We start from the raw sequence: 14153 nt of genomic DNA on the forward strand, positions 1-14153 counted from the left end.
TATCTAACTCTCTGTTCCCCCATGTTTTTTTGTGAGTGATTGTTTTGTACGTAGTGAGGTCCGTTTATGTGGGCTCTCTTTTGTATTGCATTTGATTTATGTTGAGTAAAGTATGTTTATTTACTCATATCTGCTGTCCTGCGTCTGACTCCTAACCAGCTACACACAGACTGCATTACAAAGACCTAATCAGAGAGGGTAAGCTTAGACAACATAATAAACTACTCCTAATCAGAGAGGGTAAGCTTAGACAACAGTATACGACCTAATCAGAGAGGGTAAGCTTAGACAACAGTATAAACTACTCCTAATCAGAGAGGGTAAGCTTAGACAACAGAATAAACTACTCCTAATCAGAGAGGGTAAGCTTAGACAACATAATAAACTACTCCTAATCAGAGAGGGTAAGCTTAGACAACAGAATAAACTACTCCTAATCAGAGAGGGTAAGCTTAGACAACAGAATAAACTACTACTAATCAGAGAGGGCAAGCTTAGACAACAGAATAAACTACTACTAATCAGAGAGGGCAAGCTTAGACAACAGAATAAACTACTCCTAATCAGAGAGGGTAAGCTTAGACAACATAATAAACTACTCCTAGTCAGAGAGGGTAAGCTTAGTCAATTGTATAAACTACTCCTAATCAGAGAGGGTAAGCTTAGTCAACAGTATACAACCTAATCAGAGAGGGTAAGCTTAAACAACTGTATAAACTACTCCTAATCAGAGAGGGTAAGCTTAGGCAACAGAATAAACTACTCCTAATCATAAGGCAATAAATAGGCCATAGTAGCGAAGTAATTACAATTTAGCATATTAACACTGGAGTGATAGATGAGCAGATGACGATGTGCAAGTAGTGACAATATGGGGATGATGTAGGTAGATTGGGTGGGCTATTTACAGATGGACCATGTACAGCCGACTACTTTGTCTAGCCCAGTTCATTTGTACGGGTCCAGGTTTTGCAGCCTTTTCAGAACATCTGTTATCTGGATTTGGGTGAAGGATAAGCTGGGGAGGCTCGGGAATGTAGCTGCGGGGGGTGCGGAGCTGTTGGCCGGGGTAGGGGTAGCCAGGAGGAAAGCATGGCCAGCCGTAGAGAAATGCTTATTGAAATTTTTGATTGTCATCGATTTATTGGTGGTGATAGTGTTTTCTAGCCTCAGTGCAGTGGGCAGCTGGGAGGAGGTGCTCTTGTTCTCCGTGGACTTTACAGTGACCCAGAACTTTTTGGAGTTAGAGCTACAGGATGCAAATTTCTGTTTGAAAAAGCTAGCCTTTGCTTTCCTGACTGACTGCGTGTATTGGGTCCTGACTTCCCTGAACAGTTGCATATCGCGGGGACTATTCGATGCTATTGCTGTCCACCACAGGATGTTTTTGTGCTGGTCAAGAGCAGTCAGGTCTGGAGTGAACCAAGGGCTACAGTGGGGCAAAAAAGTATTTAGTCAGCCACCAATTGTGCAAGTTCTCCCACTTAAAAAGATGAGAGAGGCCTGTAATTTTCATCATATGTACACTTCAACTATGACAGACAAAATGAGAAAAAAAATCCAGAAAATCACATTGTAGGATTGTTTATGAATTTATTTGCAAATTATGGTGGAAAATAAGTATTTGGTCAATAACAAAAGTTTATCTCAATACTTTGTAATATACCCTTTGTTGGCAATGAGAGAGGTCAAACGTTTTCTGTAAGTCTTCACAAGGTTTTCACACACTGTTTCTGGTATTTTGGCCCATTCCTCCATGCAGATCTCCTCTAGAGCAGTGATGTTTTGGGGCTGTTGCTGGGCAACACAGACTTTCAACTCCCTCCAAAGATTTTCTATGGGGTTGAGATCTGGGGACTGGCTAGGCCACTCCAGGACCTTGAAATGCTTCTTACGAAGCCACTCCTTCGTTGCCCGGGCGGTGTGTTTGGGATCGTTGTCATGCTGAAAGACCCAGCCATGTTTCATCTCCACTGCCCTTGCTGATGGAAGGAGGTTTTCACTCAAAATCTCACGATACATGGCTCCATTCATTCTTTCATTTACACAGATCAGTCATCCTGGTCCCTTTGCAGAAAAACAGCCCCAAAGCATGATGTTTCCACCCCCATGCTTCACAGTAGGTATGGTGTTCTTTGGATGCAACTCAGCATTCTTTATCCTCCAAACACGACTAGTTGAGTTTTTACCAAAAAGTTATATTTTGGTTTCATCTGACCATATGACATTCTCCCAATCTTCTTCTGGATCTTCCAAATGCTCTCTAGCAAACTTCAGACGGGCCTGGACATGTACTGGCTTAAGCAGGGGGACACGTCTGGCACTGCACGATTTGAGTCCCTGGCGGCGTAGTGTGTTACTGATGGTAGGCTTTGTTACTTTGGTCCCAGCTCTCTGCAGGTCATTCACTAGGTCCCCCCGTGTGGTTCTTGGATTTTTGCTCACCGTTCTTGTGATCATTTTGAACCCACGGGGTGAGATCTTGCGTGGAGCCCCAGATCGAGGGAGGTTATCAGTGGTCTTATATGTCTTCCATTTCCTAATTATTGCTCCCACAGTTGATTTCTTCAAACCAAGCTGCTTACCTATTGCAGATTCAGTCTTCCCAGCCTGGTGCAGGTCTACAATTTTGTTTCTGGTGTCCTTTGACAGCTCTTTGGTCTAGGCCATAGTGGAGTTTGGAGTGTGACTGTTTGAGGTTGTGGACAGGTGTCTTTTATACTGATAACAAGTTCAAACAGGTGCCATTAATACAGGTAACAAGTTACAGGTCTGTGAGAGCCAGAAATCTTGCTTGTTTGTAGGTGACCAAATGCCTATTTTCCACCATAATTTGCAAATAAATTCATTAAAAATTCTACAATGTGATTTTCTGGATTTTTTTTCTCATTTTGTCTGTCATAGTTGAAGTGTACCTATGATGAAAGTTTACAGGCCTCTCTCATCTTTTTAAGTGGGAGAACTTGCACAATTGGTGGCTGACTAAATAGTTTTTTGCCCCACTGTATATCTGTTCTTAGTTCTACATTTTTTGAAAGGGGCATGCTTATTTAAGTTGCTAAGGAAAGCACTTTTAAAGTGAAATTGTGAAATGGTGAAAATGACAGTGTTAAAAGCCTACAAATTGGTCCCAGGGGCTTATTGGCAGCGTTTTCGCAATTGGAAAAGTGACAAGAAAAACAATGTAGAATTTGCACGTTTAGCGTCTCAGTTTAATCATTGGTGTTCTGCCTCAGAGGTAGATACATTGGAGGAATTTTCTGATCTGGTGGTACTTGAGCAGTTTAAGAATTAAGTACGTGTTAACTTTCAGTGCATTCGGAAAGTATTCAGACCCCTTGGCTTTTTCTACATTTTGTTACGTTACAGCTTTATTCTAAAATTGATTAAAAAATTTTTTTTTCAATCTTAGCTTCATCAGACCAGATAATTTTGTATCTCACGGTCTGAGAGTCCATTAGCTGCCTTTTGGCTTACTCCAAGCGGGCTGTCATGTGCCTTTTACTGAGGAGTGGCTTCCATCTGGCCACTCTATCATAACGGCCTGATTGGTGGAGTGCTGCAGTGATGGTTGCCCTTCTGGAAAGTTCTCCCATCCCCACAGAGGATCTCTGGAGCTCTGTCAGTGTGACCATCGGGTTCATGGTCACCTCCCGGACCAAGGCCCTCCTCCCCCGATTGCTCAGTTTGGCTGGACAGCCAGCTCTAGGAAGAATCAAGGTGGTTCTAAACTTTTTCCATTAAAAAACAGAGGCCACTGTGTTCTTGGGGACCTTCAATAGTGCAGAAATGTTTTGGTACCTTTCCTGTGCCTCCACACAATCCTGTCTTGGAGCTCTACGGACAATTCCTTCAACCTCATGGCTAGGTTTACTTATATAGACTGGTGTGTGCCTTTCAAAATCATGTCCAATCAATTTCATTTACCACAGGTGGACTCCAATCAAGTTGTAGAAACATCTCAAGGATGATCAATGGAAACAGGATGCACCTGAGCTCAATTTCTAGTCTCATAGCAAAGGGTCTGAATATGTATGTAAATAAGGTACTTCTCTGTGTAGATTGTGGAACATTTTTTAATTTAATTGTTAGAATAACCTTTTACATCAACATTAGCCATTTATGTTATTAGTAACTACTGTTGTTGGTTTGGCGTCAAATAAGCCTCTCTTTATCTGTTATTTGCTGAATCTCAGTTTTCCATGTGGGTTTTATGCTAAAGTTCCCTCTTTGAAGTCGGTAGCTAACTGGAAAATGCATCTTCTTTAGGAGTGCTATTTTTACCCCGTCACTTCTGACCATTCATCCATACTCTGTGTGTCCCACGATTGCAGGTAATGTATGACAAATGTATAAAGTATATGTTTTATAAATTTATGAGCACCAGCTAGCAGCGTATTAGCCTGGTTTTGTTAGCTGTGGAAAATATGTGGTACATTCTAGGTGTATTATATTTCTTCGCCATAAGAGACGTTGAGTCATTATTCAGGTTCATTTGACATATTTTGTTAGTTTATTCTGATGTGAATATGAGACACATGGAAACAATGTATTCTTATTATTGTAAATTAGGAATTAGTAGAAAATGATAAATCTACTATACGATCACAATGACTTTGATAGACATTTCAATTGTTCTTTTGTTAGTATATTATACAGCAGATTTATGGAGAATTGCTATTTATATCCCGTCACTACTGACCATTCATCCATACTGTGTGTGTCCCACAATTGCAGCTTTGGAAATAAATGAACTATCCATCCTTACTCATTCCTGTGTTGACTCACTGACTTGACGGACCGGACCAGGAAGGTCACACGTGACAAATAAAGTTTGATTTGATTTGTTACCTGGATGATACTGCTGATGGTAATAGTCTGTCTGTCTGAAGCCGTCTAGATACCTGGATGATACTGGTGATGGTAGTAGGGCTCCCGAGTGGCGCATCGGTCTAAGGCACCGCCTGTCAGTACAAGAGGTGTCACTACAGTCCCTGGTTTCTAGGCTGAATCACATCCGGCCGTGATTGGGAGTCTCATAGGGCGGCACACAATTTGCCCAGCGTCGTCCGGGGTAGGCCGGTCATTGTAAATAAGAATTTGTTCTTAACTGACTTGACTGACTAAAAAATGTTTTTAAAATTATATCTGAAGCCCTCTAGATACCTGGATGATACTGGTAATGCTGTCTGTCTGTCTGTCTGTCTGTCTGTCTGTCTGTCTGTCTGTCTGTCTGTCTGTCTGTCTGTCTGTCTGTCTGTCTGTCACTAGGGAATAGAGTGCCATCTATGTCTAAAGTGAAACACATTGAACTGTAGGGAACCAACGGGCCTCTATAGACCCGACTGAAGTTAAACAAGGAGAGGAATCTAGAATGCTTAACAACTTAACAACTTGTCATCGGATGAAAGTATGAGAGAAACCAGAGAGAAGGGTGGAGGAGGAAGGGTGTGGGTAGAGAGAGGCGGGTAGAGAGAGAAGGGGGTGTAGAGAAAGAGAGAAGGGGCGTAGAGAGATGGGCGTAGAGAGAGGGGGGAGTCTAGAGAGAGAGGGGGGAGTCTAGAGAGAGGGGGGAATCTAGAGAAAGGGGGAATCTAGAGAGAGAGGGGGGAGTCTAGAGAGAGGGGGCATAGAGAGAGAGAGGGGAGTCTAGAGAGAGAGGGGAGTCTAGAGAGAGGGGTGGAGAATGAGGGGGGAGTCTATAGAGAGGGCGGTAGAGAGAGAGAGTGGGGGAATCTAGAGAGAGGGGGGGGGGTCTAGAGAGAGGGGGGAGTCTAGAGAGAGGGGTGTAGAGGGCGAGAGGGGAGGGTAGTCAGAGAGGTGAGTCTAGAGAGACAGAGGGGAATCTAGAGAGATAGGGGGGAGTCTAGAGGGGGGGGGAGTCTAGAGAGAGGGGGGTTAGAGAGAGGGGAGGGTAGACAGAGAGGGGAATCTAGAGAGATAGGGGGGAGTCTAGAGAGGGGGGGCGTCTAGAGAGAGGAGGGAGTCTAGAGAGTGGGGGGTAGAGAGAGGGGAGTGTAGACAGAGAGGTGAGTCTAGAGAGACAGAGGGGAATCTAGAGACATGTTTACGTGCTGCTGTGCAGTTTATTGCTAACGTTACTTTGCTACCTGCCAACTTTACACTTTTTACTTTTTAATTACTGTTTTATATTTTTATTTTCCCCCTCACTCAACTTTTTTCATTACATTTTTTTCACCCCGGAAGCTTTAACTGGACATGGTTCGTCAGGTCCTCCAACAGCCGAAGCTAAGTAGTAACATTCACATGATGCCTTCTAATTGCAGTTACTCATAATAAAATGTGTGGGAATTGAAAAAGTGTGTGCGAACAAGGAAGCCTTCAAACCTGACTCAGTTACACCAGCTCTGTCAGGAGGAATGGGCCAAAATTCTCCCAATTTATTGTGGGAAGCTTGTGGAAGGCTACATGAAACGTTTGACCCAAGTTAAACAATTTGAAGGCAATACTACCAAATACTAATTGAGTGTTTGTAAACCTCTGACCCACTGGGAATGTGATGAAAGAAATAAAAGCTGAAATAAATCACTCTCTACTATTATTCTGACATTTCACATTCTTAAAATAAAGTGGTGATCCTAACTGACCTAAGCCAGGGAATTTTTACTAGGATTAAATGTCAGGAATTGTGAAAAACTGGGTTTAAAGGTGTATGTAAACTTCCGACTTCAACTGTATATCAATGAATTGGCAAGGGCACTAGAACAGTCTGCAGTACCTGGTCTCACCCTGCTAGAATCTGAAGTCAAATGTCTACTGGAGGGCCTACAGCAGCACCTAGATCTTCTGCACAGATTCTGCCAGACCTGGGTCCTGACAGTAAATCTCAGTAAGACCAAAATAATGGTGTTCCAAAAAAGGTCCAGTCGCCAGGACCACAAATACAAATTCCATCTAGACATCTTTGCCCTAGAGCACACGAAAAACTATACTTACTTTTGCCTAAACATCAGCGCCACAGGTAACTTCAACAAAGCTGTGAATAATCTGAGAGAAGGCAAAAAGGGCCTTCTATACCATCAAAAGGAACATAAAATTAGACATGGTCCTTTATGGTTGTGAGGTCTGGGGTCCGCTCACCAACCAACCAACAATTCATAAAATGGGACAAACACCAAATTGAGACTGCATGCAGAATTCTGCAAAAATATCCTCTGTGTACAACGTAAAATACCAAATGATGCAGAGCAGAATTAGGCCGATACCCACTAATTATCAAAATCCAGAAAAGAGACGTTAAATTTAACAACCATCTAAAAGTAATCGATTCCCAAACCTTCCATAACAAAGCCATCACCTACAGAGAGAAGAAGAGTCCCCTAAGCAAGCTGGTCCTGGGGCTGTGTTCACAAACACAAACAGACCCCACAGAGCCCCAGGACAGCAGCACAATTAGACCCAACCAAATCATGAGAAAACAAAAAGATAATTAATTGACACATTGGAAAGAATTAACAAAAAAACAGCTTTGACTATGTACAGACTCAGTGAGCTTAGCCTTGCTATTGAGAAAGGCTGTCGAAAGCAGACCTGGCTCTCAAGAGAAGACAGGCTATGTGCACACTGAGTCTGTACATAGTCAAAGCTTTCCTTAAGTTTGGGTCAGTCACAGTGGTCAGGTATTCTGCCACTGTGTACTCTCTGTTTAGGGCCAAATAGCATTCTAGTTTGCTCTGTTTTTTTGTTAATTCTTTCCAAAATGAGGTGGAAACTGAGTTGCACTTCCTAACCTCCTGACAAATGTATGAACATATTAGAGACATATATTTTCCTCAGATTACACAGATCCACAAAGAATTTGAAATCAAATCCAATTTTGATTAACTCCCATATCTACTGGGTGAAATACCACAGTGTTCCATCACAGCAGCAAGATTTGTGACCTGTTGCCACAAGAAAAGTTCAACCAGTGAAGAATAAACAACATTGTAAATACAACAAATATTTCGGATTATTTATTTTCCCTTTTGTACTTTAAGTATTTGCACATCGTTGCAACACTGTATATAGACATAATATGACATTTGAAATTCTGTGAGTGTAATGTTTACTGTTAATTTTTTATTGTTTATTTCACTTTTGTTGATCTATTTCACTTGCTTTGGCAATGTTAACATATGTTAACCATGCCAATAAAGCCCCTTAAATTGAAAAATAAATTGAGATAGAGGGGGTAGGTAGAGAGAGAGAGGGGGGGGTGGAGAGAGAGGAGGTTAAAGAGAGAAGGGGGTGGATAGAGAGGGGGGGGTAGAGGGAGAGGGGGGGTAGATAGAGGGGGTGGAGAGAGAATGGGGTGGAGAGAGAATGGGGTGGAGAGAGAGAAGGGGTGGAGAGAGAGAAGGGGTGGAGAGAGGGGGGGTTAGAGAGAGAAGGGGGTGGAGAGAGAGGGGGATAGAGAGGGGGTGGAGAGAGAGAGAGAGAAGGGGGTGGAGAGAGAGAGGAGTTAGAGAGAGAAGGGGGTGGAGAGAGAGGGGGTGGAGAGAGGGGGTAGAGAGGGAGAAGGGGTGGAGAGAGAGAGAGAAGGGGGTTGAGAGAGAGGGGGTAGAGAGAGAGGGGGGTAGAGAGAGAAGGGGGTGGAGAGAGAGAGAAGGAAGCGGGTTGAGAGAGAGGGGGTAGAGAGATGGGGTAGAGAGAGAGAGATAAACACTGTACATAGCTGATAAGTTAACACTTAAAATGTATTTTTAAAAACCTTTTGCAGTGCAATGTTTTACTGCTGTTACATGTGTTTCTTCTCACTTGTGTTTATTGTTTATTTAATTTGTTTTGGCAATATAATCATATGTTTATATGCCAATAAAGCCAATTTGAATATAAATTAATTGAGAGAGAGGGGGAGAAAGAGGTGAGAGAGAGAGAAGGGAGGAGAGGCAGTTGGAGAGAGAGAGCGAGAGAGAAAGTAGAGAAAGAGAGAGTGAGAACGAATGACAGAGGCCACGCGTTGCTGTATTGGCTCCTCCGTGTGTGTGAGATGTCAGAACCCTAGAGCGGCAACCAGCAGCAAGAGCGGCCGTTGTGGATTGTGGTCTGTAGTTCTCTGTAGTGGTCTGTAGTGGTCTGTAGTAGTCTAGTGGTCTGTAGTAGTCTGTAGATGTCAGTAGTTATCTGTCCTGATCTGTAGTTATCTATAGTTTTCTGCATTAGTCTTTAGTGGTCTGAAGTGGTTGTTTAGCAGTTGTGGAGCGGTCAGAAGATGAACCAGCGCCGGTCTGTGTCGGAACAGAACCATGTGATCGAGCGGAGGGTCAGGAGTCGTGACAACCTGCTCATCAATGCAGACTTTGGAGATGACAACTGTTCCAGTTACCATGGATACTACCCAGGGTGAGTGACATGGCTCTGATTCAGCCTAAAATAATAAGTTATCCTTCTGACTTGCATTTTTAAGTTGTTTCAAATAGTGACTGATAACGTAGGCCTAAACTAATCTGATTTCCAGAGTAATACGTAATAGATTTACTAACCCTTTATGTGCAGAATACAAGGCAAGAAAAATAGACAAATGGAACAGACTTTCTGTAGGTCTGGATTACACTTTAGTGTAGTCTTTATGCTTTTAACCTGTCTGTGTAGAGAAAGGTGTATTATAGTGAGGTTTATTTTGATCTTGTACACATGAGCAATTAAGAGCTAAATTGCAGGTTATAGACAAAAACAGGTTGATTTAGATAGGGGACAAGGTGTTGTAGCCCACTCTGATTATGGTTTCATATCATGACATGGCACTTGATACGACAACAAACTGAGTTGGCAGAGATGATGGGACTAACCCCTAAGATGAAGATAATAAAGGTTAGGACAAGTTGTATTCACGTACAGAACATTTGGAAAACAAACAGATGAATGGGACTAGCGCCATTGTTTAGAATTCATGGGACTAGCACCATTGTTTAGAATTCATGGGACTAGCACCATTGTTTAGAATTCATGGGACTAGCACCATTGTTTAGAATTCATGGGACTAGCACCATTGTTTAGAATTCATGGGACTAGCACCATTGTTTAGGATTCATATGGGACTAGCACCATTGTTTAGAATTCATGGGACTAGCACCATTGTTTAGAATTCATGGGACATGCACCATTGTTTAGAATTCATGGGACTAGCACCATTGTTTAGAATTCATGGGACATGCACCATTGTTTAGAATTCATGGGACATGCACCATTGTTTAGAATTCATGGGACTAGCACCATTGTTTAGAATTCATGGGACATGCACCATTGTTTAGAATTCATGGAACTAGCGCCATTGTTTAGAATTCATGGGACTAGCACCATTGTTTAGAATTCATGGAACTAGCGCCATTGTTTAGTATTCATGGGACTAGCGCCATTGTTTAGAATTCATGGAACTAGCACCATTGTTTAGAATTCTAATGAATTCATGCAGAGTTATGGGATATTGGAATCCTCTTGTCCTAACCTGGTGTCACTAAAGTCAACTAAATATAGAACAAGAACCCACAAACACAAAAGGGTAAATGGCCACCTAAATATAATCCCCAATCAGAGACAATGATAAACATCTGCCTCTGATTGGGAACCATATCAGGCCACCATAGACATATGAATACCTACAAAACCTCTAGACATACAAAACCCTTAGACAATACAAAAACTAGCATACCCACCCAAGTCACACCCCGACTTAACCAAAATATATAGAAAACAGAGATACTAAAGGTCAGAGCGTGACACCTGGGTATCTTCCACCTAGGCTAAAGCTCCAGCCCCATCCTTCACCTTTATAGTAAACCAAGTGGCTGGGCTGATATTTGGCTGAGAAGTGAATGACTGATTGTGTCTTTAAGCAGCTGTCGAAGGTTATAGTAACAGCTGTTGAAGGTTATAGTCGGTTAATCAATCAATGAATCAAATGTATTTATGAAGCCCTTTTTACACCAGTCAATGTCACAAAGTGCTGTACAGAAACCCAGCCTAAAACCCCAAACAGCAAGCAATGCAGATGAAGAAGCACGGTGGCTAGGAAAAACTCCCTAAAAGGCAGGAACCTAGGAAGAAACCTAGAGAGGAACCAGGCTCTGAGGGGTGGCCAGTCCTCTTCTGGCTGTGCCGGGTGGAGATTATAACTGTACATGGCCAAGATGTTCAAATGTTCATAGATGACCAGCAGGGTCAAATAGTAATAATGATCACAGTGGTTGTAGAGGGTGCAACAGGTCAGCACCTCAGGAGTAAATGTTCTGTTCATAGGTCGTCATTGTAAATAAGAATTTGTTCTTAACTGACTTGCCTAGTTAAATAAAGTTTAGATAAAAAATAAATAAATGATAAATAAAATGTCAGTTGGCTTTTCATAGCCGAGCATTCAGAGTTCCAGACAGTAGGTGCGGTAGAGGGAGAGAATCAATAACAGCAGGTAGCACGTCTGGTGAACAGGTCAGGGTTCCATAGCCGCAGGCAAAACAGTTGAAACTGGAGCAGCAGCATGACCAGGTGTACTGGGGACAGAGAGGAGTCATCAGGCCAGGTAGTCCTGAGGCATGGTCCCAGGGCTCAGGTCCCCCTGGAGGGGAGAGAGAGAGAATTAGAGGGAACATTCTTAAATTCACGCAGGACACCGGATTAGACAGGAGCCCCCCAACACAAACTATTGCAGCATAAATGCTGGAAGCTGAGACAGGAGGGGTCGGGAGACACTGTGGCCATGTCCGACGGTACCCCCGGACAGGGCCAACCAGGCAGGATATAACCCCACCCACTTTGCCAAAGCACAACCCCACAACCACTAGAAGGATATCTTCAACCACCAACTTACTACCCGAAGACAAGGCAGTGTATAGGCCACGAAGATCTCTCTCACGGCACAAACCCGAGGGGGGCGCCAACCCGGACAGGAAGATCACGTCAGTGACTCAACCCACTCAAGTGACGCACCAGTAAGCCAGTGACTCAGCCCCTGTAACAGGGTCAGAGGCAGAGAATCCCAGTGGAGAGAGGGGAACCGGCCAGGCAGAGACAGCAAGGGTGGTTCGTTGCTTCAGTGCCTTTCCATTCACCTTCACACTCCTGGGCCAGACTACACTCAACCTACTGAAGAGATGAGTCTTCAATAAAGGCTGAGACCGAGTCTGCATCTCTCACATGGATAGGCAGACCACCTTAGAAATTCTAGGGACAATAAAGAGGCCTGCGTCTTGTGACCATAGCGTACGTGTAGGTATGGACGGCAGGACCAAATCGGAGAGATAGGTAGGAGCAAGCCCATGTAATACTTTGTAGATTAGCAGTAGAACATTGAAATCAGCCCTTGCCTTAACAGGAAGCCAGTGTAGGGAGGCTAGCACTGGAGTAATATGATCACATTTTTGGTTCTAGTCAAGATTCTAGCAGCTGTGTTTAACACTAACTGAAGTTTATTTAGTGCTTTATCTGGGTAGCCGGAAAGTAGAGCATTGCAGTAGTCTAACCTAGAAGTAACAAAAGCATGGATTAATTTTTCTGCATAATTTCTGGACAGAAAGTTCCACATTTTTTGCAATGTTACATAGATGGAAAAAATCTGTCCTTGAAACAGTCTTGATATGTTCGTCAAAAGAGAGTTCAGGGTTCAGAGTAATGCCGAGGTCCTTCACAGTTTTATTTAAGACGACTGTACAACCATCAAGATTAATTGACAGATCCAACAGAAGATCTCTGTTTCTTGGGACCCAGAACAAGCATCTCTGTTTTGTCCGAGTTTACAAGTAAAATATTTGTCGTATTTTTTCATATACATTGTTTGTCTTCAAGAAGGCAGTGAGTTGCTACGCAACAGCTTTTTCAAAATGTTTTGAGAGGAATGGAAGATTCGATATAGGCCGATAGTTTTTTATATTTTCTGGGTCAAGGTTTGGCTTTTTCAAGAGAGGCTTTATTACTGCCACTTTTAGTGAGGTTGGTACACATCCGGTGGATAGAGAGCCGTTTATTATGTTCAACATAGCAGGGCCAAGCACAGGAAGCAGCTCTTTCAGTAGTTTAGTTGGAATAGGGTCCAGTATGCAGCTTGAAGGTTCAGAGGCCATTACTATTTTCATGAATGTTTCAAGAGATATAGGATAAAAAAAACTTGAGTGTCTCCCTTGATCCTATGTCATGTCAATGTTGTGCAGACTCAGGACAACTGAGCTTTGGAGAAATACACAAATTTAAAGAGGAGTCCATAATTTGCTTTCTAATGATTATGATATTTTCGTCAAAGAAGTTAATGAATTTCACTGCTGAAGTGAAAGCCATCTATCTCTCTTACAGAATGCTGCTTTTTAGTTAGCTTTGCTACAGGATCAAAAATACATTTAGGATTGTTCTTATTCTCCTCAATTCATTTGGAAAAATAGGATGATCGAGCAGCAGTGAGGGCTCTTCGATATTGCACGGTGCTGTCTTTCCAAGAGAGTCAGACGATATCCAGTTTGGTGTAGTGCCAATTCTGTTCCAATTTTCTGTACGCTTGCTTCAGGGCTCGGGAATTTTCTATATACCAGGGAGCTAGTTTCTTATGACAAATGTTTTTAGGGGTGCGACTGCATCTAGGGTATTGCGCAAGGTTAAATGTAGTTCCTCAGTTAGGTGGCTAACCAATGTTTGTACTCTGACCTCCTTTGGTAGGTGGAGGGTGTCTGGAAGGGCATCAAGGAATCTTTGGGTTGTCTGAGAATTTATGGCACAGCTTTTGATGATCCTTGGTTGGGGTCTAAAAAGATGATTTGTTGCAATTGCAAACATAATAAAATGGTGGTCCGATAGTCCAGGATTATGAGGAAAAACATTAAGATCCACAACATTTATTCCAAGGGACCAAACTATGTCCAGAGTATGACCGTGGCAGTGAGTAGGTCCGGACATGTTGGACAAAACCCACTGAGTCGATGATTGCTCCGAAAGCCTTTTGGAGGGGGTCTGTGGACTTTTCCATGTGAATATTAAAGTCATCAAAAATTAGAATATTATCTGCCATGACTACAAGGTCCTATAGGAATTCAGGGAACTCAGTGAGGAACGATGTATATGGCCCAGGAGGCCTGTAAACAGTAGCTATAAAAAGTTACTGAGTAGGCTGCATAGATTTCATGACTAGAAGCTCAAAAGACAAAAACACAGTCTTTTTTTGTAAATTGAAATTGTAA

The 14153-nt window shown here is 42.7% G+C and overlaps 1 protein-coding gene across 1 annotated transcript in view; it reads left to right on the plus strand.

The window, feature by feature from the left end:
- The first annotated feature begins 8438 nt into the window (after positions 1 to 8438).
- Positions 8439 to 14153, plus strand: part of trpc6a (transient receptor potential cation channel, subfamily C, member 6a) — a 54544-nt gene continuing 48829 nt past the window's right edge. Inside the window, exon 1 of the mRNA XM_021617324.3 lies at positions 8439 to 9345. Coding sequence (XP_021472999.1) covers positions 9215 to 9345 — 131 coding nt within the window. The 5' untranslated portion in view covers positions 8439 to 9214. The remainder of the gene's footprint in view (positions 9346 to 14153) is intronic.

Source organism: Oncorhynchus mykiss, chromosome 10, assembly GCF_057628025.1.
Source record: "Oncorhynchus mykiss isolate SJ-2025 chromosome 10, ASM5762802v1, whole genome shotgun sequence".
NCBI lineage: Eukaryota > Metazoa > Chordata > Actinopteri > Salmoniformes > Salmonidae > Oncorhynchus > Oncorhynchus mykiss.